The following is a 14,510-nucleotide window of genomic DNA, read 5'->3' on the forward strand; positions in this document are numbered from 1 at the left end:
ATATTCCGCTGCACCCAATGTAAGGTTTCTTTAACTTTATATGTGTTTAATTTATCGTTTTAGAAAGTTCATATTTAGGATGTTAATAAACATACTTGTGAGTAGATCTAAGATCGTGGTAAAATAATTTCCAACACCACAATGGAACATAAAATACATGCAAAACCGGATTCAGTAAAATATAATACATACGTTAAGTTTCCGGGGAGATCTTCTCGTTGGAGCTTTCAAGGGAATATCTTCCCCAACATTACCATCCTTAAACAAAACAAGTAAAAACCAGTTTCATCCCAATAAAATAAATAAAGAAAAACATGAATAAAGAGAAAAAGAAAAACATATTCAAAAAACACATATAACATACTTTGGATTTACGAGGAGACTTCCTTGTTTTTACTTCAACAGTATTTTCTTCTTCGACAGAACGAACCTAATAAAAAAATAAAATAAAACCAGTTTCATAAAAATAAAAAAAAAAAACAACAAACATAAATACTAAACACCGGTTTCAATACAAACTAAAACATACTTTAGCTTTACTAGAAGATTTTTTTGGTCGGCCTTTAGCCTTCGTAGTCGGCTCAACCTTTTCACCAACAGATCGCACTTTTGAGTCAGATTCACTCTCCATCTGATGAAAAAACAAAACACCAAATAAACATTAGACACAAACAACAAAATCAAACCTAAAATTTAACATGAAAACCAGATTCAAACAATATCGAAACAAAACAACAAATAAAAAACCAAAACAAAAAAAAAACATAACAACAAGTTCCTCAATAGTAATTAACTAAATAAATAAACTAATAATCCAGCCAAAAAGAAACCAAATAAAAGATTAAAGCATTTTGCAACAACAAACTTAAAACCACCTACACACCAAATATCACATAATGCACAAATAAAGCGAATCTAGAATATAAATCGAACTCCAGAAACTGGTTTTTAGCTGATTCCAAATTAGGTATCCGATAAACCCAAACAACACCTGATATAAAAATTGTAATCTTGATATAGAAACAGGTTTTCCAATGACAATTTTTAAAATCACAGAACGCACAAATAACACAAATCAATCTCTAGAAACTAATTTTGGACATGTTTCTAACCATGTTTTATACACCTTTCTGAGAAAAGCTACCTAATAAACTTGAGCTTTCTCAACATTGATCATAGGCAGTAGCTCTAGGTTCTTATCTTTTTCCTCCTCATCATTAATGTTAATGGATGCAAAATTATTGGTCAAAAGATCCGAAGGGATGATAGCCTCAGATTGACCAGACTTGGGGACCAAAAATATCAAAGACAAAGTCGAAAACCTCAAAACATTCCTAATGAGAACAACCAACCATAAGTTTGTAAAGTCATTTCTAGTGACATGAAACAGATGAAGCACCATTCCACCACCCCATTTTGAGGTTAAGGAGCCAAGGCTATCAATGCACATAAGAAGGGCAAAGAAGGTGCCTTCGATTCTAAGAGGGCAGAGTCGACAGCTTAACACGATCATAGGCATCCATCAAATTCTGCTCACAATTCTACAAACACATTCTTCCATAATCACAAACAAGTAGTCTGGGATTCCGAGGGCTAAGTTCCACCTAAGGATGAACATGAGGTCCAACATTCCACACACACTATAACACAGAAACCCAGAAACATAGAAACCCATAAACATAAAAACCCAGAAACACAGAAAATCATGAGGTCCTACCATAGCTTTTCTCATAATGGTCAAAACATAGAAACCCATTTTCAAAATAACACATAATGTCGGCTTATTAAACTGAAAAGAAACCAACAAAAAAACGAAATCAAAAATTTCAAAAAATACACAACAACAAACACTATTCACTTCGGTTTATTCATTTTCTAAAAAAGAAGATCAACTAAAAACTAAAAACACTAAAATGGTAATTAGTAAAGAGCAAAATGAAAAAAGAAAAAACGAAGCTCCATTAACAACCCAAAAAACTTCAACAAACACATAAATCAAAATGGAAAAAAAAACCCTAAAATCTGTAAAATAATAAAATGGAAAGAAAGAATCAATACCTTGAAGATAAGTCGAACAATGCAACCTCCAAGTTGTAAAATGAGCAATGTCGTCCCCTCGTCCAAAATCGCTAGCCAAGGCAAAACCAGAGAAGAAAACGTAGAAGAAAAGAGGAGAGAGGGGAGTGAGAAATGAGAGGGAGATAGCTAAAGAAATAGGCGGTTTAGTGTTTATAGGGATGAATTGAAAACTCAAAAAGTAAGTTAAAATGGGGAAGCAACCATCAAATCGTAATGCTTACATGCAAAAACCCTCTACAATAAGCAACTATCTTCAAAAAAAACTGAACCAAAAATTTAAACACCTAAAATTACTAAAATAACCTAAATAAAATACAATACACACAATATGGGCTTTTGGCAAAATTATTCCAGCCGTAAGGGCTTTAAAATCCCATAAACTATGGCCAAAGTTTAAAAAAGCCATATAAATGGGTCCATAGTTAAATATGCCATATTTATCATAAAAGGTTTAAAAAAACCATACACCACGTAAATTCTACTATTTTGTACCCTATTCACCCAACAACTAAAAGAGGGACTAAGTACATACCTCCTTGATGAACATGATACAACTGCCATTTTTGAAAAAGAAGTAATTGCAGAAGAAAAGTACAACAGAGGAAGGAAAGAGAGGGGGGACCAAAGTGCAAAGAGAGAAGGTACACAAGCTTTTGTGTTTGATTTTCTTTTACTTTCCCTTATGATTTTTCTTTCTTCTTTTCTTTTCTTGTTTCTTTTATTTAGATATTAAAACTTGTTGAATTGTAAACAAAGGACATCAGCCATGGAGAAATACTTTTTAGTTTGGATTTTATTTTCTTATTTGAATATGAGCTAGACTTTTTGAGATTTGAATGGCTATGTACTTTTATGTTGGGTATGATTAATTTTTAAGCTTATTTTAGCATCTTTACCTTTATTCATTCAAGTGAGCTTGCCATTTTATTTGATTGTTAGTTCTTGGCCATGAGTAGCAATTTGTTAAGCTAGATCTTATTCTGGAAGGGCTAGATCTAGTAGTTAAACTTGGATGGAGCAAGAGAAATCCTAGATTTAGGTTTTCCTTTGTAAGTGGAATAGAAATATTTCATTTACCTTGCATAACTTAAGAATTGATGTTTCAATAGTATTTTGCTTGCTGGTTTGATATAGGATTATATTGAGCTAAGTGGTAGACATTAATTTGTGAGTTTTGGAAAATTCTCATAAGCCTGGAAGAATTTATGTTATCTCTGTGTCAAAATGCTAGAATAATGCTGAACCGATGCTGTAATAACTAGGAAAAAACTTGACTAGGCGGGAATAGCTATTCAAGCCACTTTTTATCATATTACATTTCTTGCGAATAATTTTCTTGCAACAATAGCATTAATTTTAGCAAGTTTAATTATAGTTATTTTAATTTTGAATCATTGCTCAACCATTCTCATATTTTTTTTCTTTTTGCTTTAAGTTGTAATTAGTTGGTTTTACATCGTATTTTGTTTACAATCTTTGTGGAGACAATCTTACTTATCACTTTATTACTTGTGTGATTACGTATACTTGCGTACAAAAATTTTCACAAAAAGTTTTTGGCATCGTTGCCGGGTGTCACGGGCTCACCTTTTCAGGCAGCGGAACACCCGTGCGGCACCTTGACTTCTCTAAGCCAAGGTCAGCCTTCCAACCATCCGAGTAACAATGGGCTCACTTTTCGCGCGGCCGTGTGCCTCGTGCACACTTCCGTCTCTCGAACAACTCCCGCCGAGTCATGCTCGCAAGCATCCATGAGTGCATCCATGCATCGAGGCTCTCTAGCCAAGATACTCACACTGTCCATAGGTTCCCACCATGGTCAGACAAATCCCAACAACGACGCTCACCTTGTCACTCGTGACCAAGGTAGCATGTGTGGCGAGATGCCAACACCAAGCCAACGTGCCAACGCCTCTATCATGCCCCATTCGATACTATCCGAATAGTCTCCCTCGTCGCCCAAGGACTCCCATATGTCCATGGACCAATCCTCAAGGCGCCATGCCTCCACGCATGTTGGCAGGCCCTCAAGACAAGCCACCAAACCAGTTGCATACATTAGACCTCTGTCCTTTTCCAACATGGTACATCCGTCCCATGCGCGTATGTAAACTAGCCCACGAATGACTACCCGTGTCATCTCGTGTTGAGACTCGTGGCCTAGGCGCACCACGACGTCTCTTGGAGGATCTAGGCCACGTCTCGTGCAAGCGGCATACCGGCAAGCCAAGGGAAACGTACCATTGAACCTCTGGCGGCATTCTTCGACGCACTACCGGGTCGGCCCGATAATGTCCATGAGTACTCCAACTCATGGAGACATATGAGTCCCCTCGTGGTCCTCATATGCCCGCCCTACTAGTCCCCACTGGCTAGTAGTAGCTCACTTAGCACCAAGGTGCAAGGGGTGGTGGAGAGCTGACACCAGGGTACCCCCCTTAAAGAGCATTCTGAGCTTTTAGCCTTCTACCAGGAACATAGATGATTTTTGCTCTGTAGACATATGGGAAGCACCATATACCAAATCACCTAGTTTCGCCAAACCGATTGCACCATTCTATTTGTAGACCCAAATAAATGGCGAATACTAAGTCCCGTCCCGATCCGGACAATATTGAAGATATTTACGAAAATGCCACTGCATACAAACTAAGCATCAGCATGCCACCTGCATGCACCACAACATGCGCCACCACTTGGCCAACTTGTGGGCATCACTTAGCTTGTAACGTGCCATCATAGACTGCACGTAACATTCTCCCCCACTTCAACATGTCGATGCCCTCATCGACGGACCGCAGGCAAATCTCCCTGATCTCGACTCTTAAGCTTACCCCACGCTTCTCCAAACATGAACTCCTCTGAGTCCATCACGACGTCCTTCCAGTCAACCAAGTAGCCCTTGCAACACTGACCCGGAAGCTACCACATCCTCTGATTGTAGCTCACTCGCCAATCGTCCAATGCATACTCCTTTCGACAAGGACCAAGTATGGTGCACCCCTCGGGGTGAGGTTCGCAAACCAACCGTTCCCAACGGCACCTACAAAACCCGCTTCCACTGAAGCCCTGAAGCCAAGTCCCTCTGGACAAGTCCCTTTGGAAACTACACACGCCAACTCTATGGCGCACCATCCTCCTGATGGCAATCGAGCAAGACACTCTCATCGCAGGATAAAGTTTGGTGCGTCCCACCTGGACGAGGCTCGCAAGCCAACTGCACCCAATGCAGCACCAAGTGCACTCTTGCACCCAATTTCTTCGCGAAGTTGACAACATTGGCCCTCCGGCCCAACCGCATACCCACGGCTACATGCAAAGGTCCCACTGACCCACTGCATACTTGCTCCTCTGAGCTCCTGCTTGTGTCGGCTCCCAAAATTGTGTCACAAGTTTATCTCCCAAAATCAACCCTGCATCCTCTGATGACTCGCTAACTTTCGACAAACTTGCTGACACCCAGTCTTACTCTTAAGACTTGAAGTCATCCCAATCCGCTATCTCCCATCGACATATGTTCTCTGAACCATTCGGCTTACAGTGTCCCATACAACACCAGTGTTCCCATAAACACAAAACATGCCCATAACATGCCGCAAACTAGCTCAGTCTTGATCTCAGTCTACGCCCTTGCATATTGTCTATCTACAGCTTGCAGCAATCATGCAAGTCTTCACCCTGAACAACTAATCTGTTGTAGTGTTTCCCTCTGGATCACACACCAAAACTGAACAAGTACCCTGATTCTTCAAACACATGAATTAGTGGGCTCCCCCACTTCAACTTGGGAAGCAACTTCTCTCTTAGAGGAATATCCCTCAAGATATAGCTCGCAAGCTAACCGCATACTCGCATACGGTTCCTCCACTCCACATTTCACTTTGATGAAGATGTTAAACTAATGCCTCGGTCATTCTGACTCTTCGCCCCTCGACATTTCAATGTTGCCTTAGTACCTTAGTCCTGCTGACTTTCGCCTTAGGCCAACATAGCCACGATGTTAACTTAGTACCTGAGTCTCGTAGACTTTCACCCTAGATAACTGGCTCTGCCTGTGTCCTGAGTCTTCTTGACTTTACATCCTGAACAACAATCAATCTCCATGATACTCATCTCGATGCTTGTAATGAATGACTAGTCTTGTTGAGTGAACCGTGAAGGTCTCTCCCCCACTTCATCTGTTGGCGTCCTCGACAACGTGCCCACACGCAAATGTCTGACTGTCCAACTTTTCATGCACACCATGTCATCTAAAAGTGCATCCCGCAGGATGTGACTCTCGAGTCAACTATTTCATTAGCACCCCTGTCGATTTCCACATGCATGCACTAACTTCCCACTCGACCATCCAACTGATTCACACTTGCATCACGCCCTTCTGGCTCCCACGGTGTACTAAGTTCCAATGACGCAGCCCTCTGGCCTTCATGCAAACTGTAGCACCCTTTCTCGACCTTCGCAGGCCAACATGACTACTAAGTCTCACTGGCACGGCCCTCTGGCCTCCACACAAACTCTAGCGCCATCTCAATGCTTGCGCTCGGTCTTCTCAGCCCTGCTGGCTTCCTTGATGCCTTTATTCCACAACTCCGCGTCTCTATCGATGTCTTTGTGTGACTTACGCCCCCCTGGCGATTTAACAAGCCAACACATTCCACTCAACTGCCTCGGCGCTTCCATATAGATCAAATAAAACTCGCATACAAACACCTCCAAGTACAACCATCCTCTGACGATTGCGGCCTCTGCCTGCCTTGGTCTCCATGTGCGTCCCTCTCGACACACAATGTAGCAACTGAAGTATTCCATGTCTGTCCCCATCTGAACTATATCAGTTATCAACTCTCGACCTCTGTCGTGACTAACAAGAATCTGACGGTCCCTGCACTACTTCCACACTCCTGCCAGCAAGCTTCCTTTTCAACAAAAGCGCCTCCTGCGGCTTACAATGTCACTCAGGCAAACTTGGCCTAGTGTACCAAGCATACAACATGGACTATCCCCTCAACCTTGTTCTATGCCAACGAGTTTCAAACATTTTGTTGCGCCCCTCAACAGTTGCATGTGGTAGTTGTCTGTCTAGCATCCCTGAACTTAACTCGAAGCAACCATCCATGTCTCCTCTTTAGGATGTCCAGTATTCCCATGAAGAGAAGCAACCAAGTCTTAACTCCATCTCAGCCTACTGATCCTCTTTAAAAGACTAACTGGCTCAACGACGTCTTGTTCCAACATTCGGACCATCTCGATCCGTCCACACGCCTACATCCTCTCTAGGATAGGCCAACCAGGTTCACCTCCCACTGAGATGAACCTGGCTCTGATACCAACTGTCACGGGCTCACCTTTTCAGGCAGCGGAACACCCGTGCGGCACCTTGACTTCTCTAAGCCAAGGTCAGCCTTCCAACCATCCGAGTAACAATGGGCTCATTTTTCGCGCGGCCGTGTGCCTCGTGCACACTTCCGTCTCTCGAACAACTCCCGCCGAGTCATGCTCGCAAGCATCCATGAGTGCATCCATGCATCGAGGCTCTCTAGCCAAGATACTCACACTGTCCATAGGTTCCCACCATGGTCAGACAAATCCCAACACCGACGCTCACCTTGTCACTCGTGACCAAGGTAGCATGTGTGGCGAGATGCCAACACCAAGCCAACGTGCCAACGCCTCTATCATGCCCCATTCGATACTGTCCGAATAGTCTCCCTCGTCGCCCAAGGACTCCCATACGTCCATGGACCAATCCTCAAGGCGCCATGCCTCCACGCATGTTGGCAGGCCCTCAAGACAAGCCACCAAACCAGTTGCATACATTAGACCTCTGTCCTTTTCCAACATGGTACATCCGTCCCATGCGCGTATGTAAACTAGCCCACGAATGACTACCCGTGTCATCTCGTGTTGAGACTCGTGGCCTAGGCGCACCACGACGTCTCTTGGAGGATCTAGGCCACGTCTCGTGCAAGCGGCATACCGGCAAGCCAAGGGAAACGTACCATTGAACCTCTGGCGGCATTCTTCGACGCACTACCGGGTCGGCCCGATAATGTCCATGAGTACTCCAACTCATGGAGACATATGAGTCCCCTCGTGGTCCTCATATGCCCGCCCTACTAGTCCCCACTGGCTAGTAGTAGCTCACTTAGCACCAAGGTGCAAGGGGTGGTGGAGAGCTGACACCAGGGTACCCCCCTTAAAGAGCATTCTGAGCTTTTAGCCTTCTACCAGGAACATAGATGATTTTTGCTCTGTAGACATATGGGAAGCACCATATACCAAATCACCTAGTTTCGCCAAACCGATTGCACCATTCTATTTGTAGACCCAAATAAATGGCGAATACCAAGTCCCGTCCCGATCCGGACAATATTGAAGATATTTACGAAAATGCCACTGCATACAAACTAAGCATCAGCATGCCACCTGCATGCACCACAACATGCGCCACCACTTGGCCAACTTGTGGGCATCACTTAGCTTGTAACGTGCCATCATAGACTGCACGTAACACCGGGGGTTGAAACTAAAAATTGTGTATTATCAACTATTTTGCAATTTGTTTTCTTGTTTGAGATTCTAATCCTATGTTGGTGCGCTGAATTTTTCTTTTGCGTGTGTAATTTAGTGCATGAACGAGCAAGAAGAAGACCTTGAACTAGCTCCTATTGACCCCGAAATTGAACGCACTTTCAAACAAAGGAGAAAAGGAATAAAAGGCTAAAAAATGCTGCAATATGACCGGTGGGTTTCAAGTTGGGGGTGCTCATAATAGTGCCAATCCTATTGCCTTGGTCGATGATAGAGCCCGAGCAATAAGAGAGTATGCAGCCCCCATGTTCAACGAGCTTAATCTGGGTATTGTGAGACTCGAAATCCAAGCACCTCACTTTGAGCTCAAGCCCGTCATCTTTCAAATGCTCCAAATGGTTGGTCAATTTGGTGGGCTGGCAACGGAAGATCTTCACATCCATATTCGCTCATCCTTGGAGGTGAGTGACTCTTTCAAGCTACAAGGAGTAAGTGAAGAGGCTTTAAGGTTGAAGTTGTTCCCATTTTCCTTGAGGGATCGAGCTAGAGCATGGCTCAATACCCTTCCTCCCGATTCTGAGTTGTTGTGTATTATTTGTTGTTATTCATTTTGTTGTGGAACCGGTTCCATTTTAATTTATATTTAAGACATCTACTTCTAGTGACTTTTACGGTAACGTGACTTTTTCAGTATTAGTGACTTTTCTGGCGAAACTTATTATTAAAAATTTTATCAAATTTACGTATCGTCTTTTTTTAAAGTTTTCCATATTTTTTATAAGAATCATATATGGGTTCCATCTCAAAATAAATTAGTGATGAGTGGAGTAGTCCATGTTTTTATATATGACTCAATACTTTTATATTTAATCTATGTGGGACAAGATTTTCAATTAATTTTAAATATTAATTATTTTTTAATCTCATATTTTTTTTTAAATTATTTATTTATGCTATATAAAAATAAACTCTATTAACCTTTTTTATATTTATGAATAATCCCCTTTTTTCTTTCTATATTGTTAATGGGACTTAAGGAAACCCAGTTTAACATGAGATATAATATACAATTTAATAGTCTTATTTATTTTACTTTGATAATACAAAAAATTTTACTTTTAACAATAAAATTTATGACTAATTACAAATCATCATTCTTATGTTGTGATTAAAAAAGTTGTGGCTAAAAGTACAAATTTTTGTGACTAAATGTGTTTTTGTTGTGACTAAAAGTCACATTTAGCCACAAAAAATTTATGTTCTTACTAAAAAATTATCACTAAAAGAACTATTTTTTTTGTAGTGCATGCTAGAAATTATAGAAAACTTTTAATCAATTATAAAAAAAGTATGCCATGCTAGACATTTTAGTGTCTTTAACAATGTTCTATATAATAAGATAATAATACAACAAACGACACGTACAATAATGAGAGGTTGGGTAACAGGAGTTTCATTAAAGGGCGAAGGGTAAACCCCAAACTTTGTGGCATTTGATTACATCTTTCATTGAGTACTTGTACTATTGTTGCTAATTTAGTTTGAGCATTGCTATAAACCACCCTTCTACATCAATAAGCATATGCATCTTTCTCTTCTTAATTATATAGACAAATATAATGCCCACACACACTCTTTTCAGCCTACATATATATATATATAAAGAGAGAGAGGATGTAACTATTATTTATTAATTAAAAGGTTACAAAACATAAGGTAAGAGGGAAAGAGAAAAGCTGTATACATAGAGTACATACATAATTGATGCTAGGCTAAGTAGAGAAGAAAGTAAACACAAAATTATTATCAGTACTAACACCAAGAGAATGATGAGGATGAGGTTTCTTCATCATAATATTCTTCTTGCTCTTGTTCCTGTTCCTGTTCTGCATCATCATCACCATGATATTCTCCTCCACCTCATGACTATTATTATAATTATTATGATCATCATCATCTGCCTTCTTTGAGCTTGTACTCTTCATTCCATTCCCTTTGCCTGATGATAAAGCTGCTTTTCTCTCCACTCTTCTCCTCATTACGTACTCTTCAGGAATGAATACATCCATATTTAACTAATCTTGAAGATTTTGTTCTCCAATATAGGAAATGAAATTTATTATGTCCCCCAACTTTGTTGAGATATGGAAAATATATATAGCATATTTTGCTCCTCTTTAATTATTAACTCTAATAAAGTACCCCTTAGCTGGGAGTGAAGAGAGAGAGAGAGAATATGAGTAACATAGGAAATTAAAGTTGATGTGATACCATGGGCGTTTTGGGATGAGTATACCCCATGTTTTTTTTTTCTTAATTTTTTTTAATTCAAAGCAAAACAGTGTATATTAATTCGCCAAATTAACGAAATTTCCAAAGTGCAGTGGATGTAGTAGTAGTGTACACACTTGGGTTTTGGAAATGAATTAAAAAATAAATAATAAATTAAATAAAAAGTGTGAGTAATAGTAAGGACATAACAACATTACAAATGTAATTGTACGCAGAGAGCATGTGTAAAGTTAGACAACTTTGTGTTTAGACGAGTGTCTGCAGTTTTACACTACAACGGTTTCTTTTCTCTTCTCTTTCTCTTCACTCAACTCTCTCAACTCAACAACCCTCCCTTCGTTCCTTTAAACAGATAAATATTTTTCTTTATATTATTTTTAGAAGAAATTATACTCTATACTATTTTTATATTGTCCTCTTTTATTTTTACTCTTTTTTTAAAGTCTATCATTTTTACCTCTTTTTTTAAACATTGTGCTAATTTTACCCCTGTCACTTCAAGATACTCTCCATGTGACTCTCTTATGTCAAGGTATTTTGGGTACAATACATATAAAAATAGGTATGTTTCGAATAAATATAAAATTAAAAGTAAATTTGATTAATTGATTAATAAAAGTGGTATTTTTCAACTTACTCCTATTATTTATTAGGTAACTAAGCGGTGCATCCCCAGTGTTGGCTAACTTTTGTAAATTATACATATGTATATTATATTATATTAAATAATTTTTACTGCAATCAATCAAAAATTACTTAAAATTTAATTAAAAAGTTATTATGTAATAAGAAAATAATTGATTAGCATAATAGAAATTTTTTTTGGCTATTATATAATTTTTGGTTGTTAGTTGTTACATAATAATTAATAACTTGTGTGTTTTTCTATTAGTCAAAATATAAAAATCTCAAAATATTGAAAAATAGAATAAAACAATTATAGAATGTCACATAAATTTGTTTGTGCATTCCTTTATATATATATATATATAATTATTATATATATATTGTAAAGCCCGCTTAGTTAATTTGGAAATTAGCAGCTGTTTATGTTTAATTATGAAATTATTTATAGCTATTTAAATAATTTATTACTGTTATTTATGGAATTCAGAAATGCATGATTAGGTCATCAGCAGTTTTTATATTTCGCATTTCCGGTGTCCGGTATTTTGGAACTCGGCGTTTGGCTCAGTAGAAATCACAACTTAGTATGTTAATAGTTTGGGGACGGGTTTTAGACATTGGGAATGTCGGGAATGACCGGGAATTTAGAATTTCCCAAAATACCCCTTTAGTGTGTTTTATGTGATTTTATGGTGGAGGGGCAAAATGGTCTTTTTGCCCCAATGACTTTTTGTCTTTTAGTGATTTTTAAATGGAAATTAAATATTATTTGGTTATTTTTAGTTGGCTGAAATAAGTTTAGTTAAATGGCATTATTCTTTTAATTTCTTTCATTTTTCATCACTTAGAGAAAAAAATAGAAATTTTCAAGAAAACTCTCTCTCTTTTCCTCTCATTTTCGGCTGGTGCATGGGATTCAAAGGGCTGGATTTTGTCAATCTTTCAAGTGAATTTTCATCCTAAATCTAAGCATTTTCCAAGCTAGGTTAGCTCTCTTGATTTCTTCCTTTAAATTTTGAAAAAAATGATGAAAAAGTTGAGTAAATGCTTGTTTATTTGAAGTTCTTGCTGCTGTGAATTGTTGTTGTTTTCTAAAGTTTATCTTGCTATTTTTTAAGTAATTTAGAGCTAGTGTATGCATGTTGATTACTTGGAATTATGTTTTGGGAGTTTTTAGTTCAAGAGCATGATTTTTGAAAATGTATGTGAATCTGTAAATTCTTGTTTGTGGTTGATCATTTTCATTTTCAGAGGCTTAGTTATGCATATTTATGTAGGTTTGATCTAGCTTGATTGCATGTTAGTGGATTTTAATCAAGTTTGAGTTTTGGAACTCAAAGCTTGGTCTTTAATGGCATTTTGTGATTCTGTGAGTTCTGGGTGATTTTGTTGCCTTTGAATGGTTATTTGGGGTATATAGATCAGGTCTGGAAGGTCTTGCATGATTTGGGTTAGATTTGATCGAGTTATGAATTTTGAAAAATTCTGCCGAGGAACCGGAATTCGGTTGTGCAACGGAATTCGGATGGGTGTCCGATAATTCCCGAACCGGAATTCGGTTGGGCAACCGGTCTAGGTTGGGGAATTTTTCCGAACCCTAGTTTTCCTCGTTTTTATGTTTTCAGGGGTATTGCCATGCTTTTTATCGATAGGGAAACTTTTAGTTCCTAGTTTTTGTACCCGGGAAGTGATTTAGCGTGTCACTTATAGCGTTGTGATTTTTATGGTTTAGGAGCTGTGTCCGCCGCTCGGCTTCGGTTCCGGTCGGGTTGACCGGCACACCTGAAATCGGAATCCAGGTAAGATTAGTATAACAGTATGCATATGTAGATTACATGTTTAGCGTGCATGTAGGAAGCTTGCTAGATTACATTAGTCATGTATTTAGGCTTCGAACCATCCAACCTGTCACGTCGGTACAGGCTGGAGTATGACCAGCAGCCGGAGTATGACCGGTTTGACCGATCAGCCGACACTTGGTTGGTGGTTCGGTGCTATTGACCTATCCGTCGGTACAGTGGAGTATGACCGGCGGCGGAGTATGGCCGGTTCGGCCGATCGGGAGGATACTTGTCAATAGTACCGTCCCCTGAACGTTCAAAACTCAGTACCATGTTGGACATGGCAGTAGTAGCTCAGTACCATGTTGGACATGGCAGTAGCGGGACTCAGTATCGTGTTGGACACGGCAGTCAGTTTTATGTATGATATTATTATGCTTTTCTTACTGAGTCTGTCGACTCACAGTTTATGTTCATGTGTAGGTAAAGGCAAGGCTGTAGCTGATGGACCGTGAGCGAGCTTATGAGATTGTACATGTCGGGGCGGTTAGGCCTGGAGCGTACGATCCTCGGGACAGCACGGCTGAGATTTTTGTAACTGTCGTTAGACGACTTTCATTTTGATGTAAAAGTTGAACAGTTAAAACGTTTGTAAATGATTTTATAAATCGGGATCCCGAGACTTTTATAATATGTTTTACAAGTTTAATCAAAAAGCAAAAATTTAATTAATCACGTTTTTCCATAAACCTCGTTGAATAGCGGCAAATTTTGCACAATACGTTTAAAAATCACGTAATACGCCTAAGATAGTTAGGGTGTTACAATTTGGTATCAGAGCCGCCAGGTTGTCTTCCGAAGATCGTCACGACATGTACAATCATCATCAGCAGTTAGCTCGGTTCACGGTTCAGTAAGCCTTTATTGCTTTAGTAGTTTATTTTATTCAGTTATGGAAAAGAAAAGCCTGTTAGGAAGCATGTTAGTAGCCTGATAGTAGAATAGGCGCATGTTTCATTTCTAATTTCCAAATTAAGCGGCATTAGTAAGCTCGCCTTGAATACGACCTGATATGCCAACTCTTGGTTTCGCAGGCGGTTCTAACTAGATGGACGCCAGGCGGACTACCAGGAGTCAGGGCAACTCCGTGGGGTCGAATCAGGGAGAGGGAGCTCAGTTTCCCCCACCTGCCAGGGGCCG

The 14,510-nt window shown here is 39.4% G+C and overlaps 1 protein-coding gene across 1 annotated transcript; it reads right to left on the bottom strand.

The window, feature by feature from the left end:
- Window positions 1–10,280: 10,280 nt before the first annotated feature.
- Window positions 10,281–10,954, bottom strand: LOC115716904 (uncharacterized). Its single transcript, XM_030645825.2, has one exon. The coding sequence runs from the start codon at window positions 10,677–10,679 to the stop codon at window positions 10,383–10,385; it is 297 nt and encodes a 98-aa protein (XP_030501685.2). The 5' UTR covers window positions 10,680–10,954; the 3' UTR covers window positions 10,281–10,382.
- Between the last annotated feature and the right edge of the window lie 3,556 nt (window positions 10,955–14,510).

The sequence above is a fragment of the Cannabis sativa genome, chromosome 5 (assembly GCF_029168945.1).
Source record: "Cannabis sativa cultivar Pink pepper isolate KNU-18-1 chromosome 5, ASM2916894v1, whole genome shotgun sequence".
Lineage (NCBI taxonomy): Eukaryota > Viridiplantae > Streptophyta > Magnoliopsida > Rosales > Cannabaceae > Cannabis > Cannabis sativa.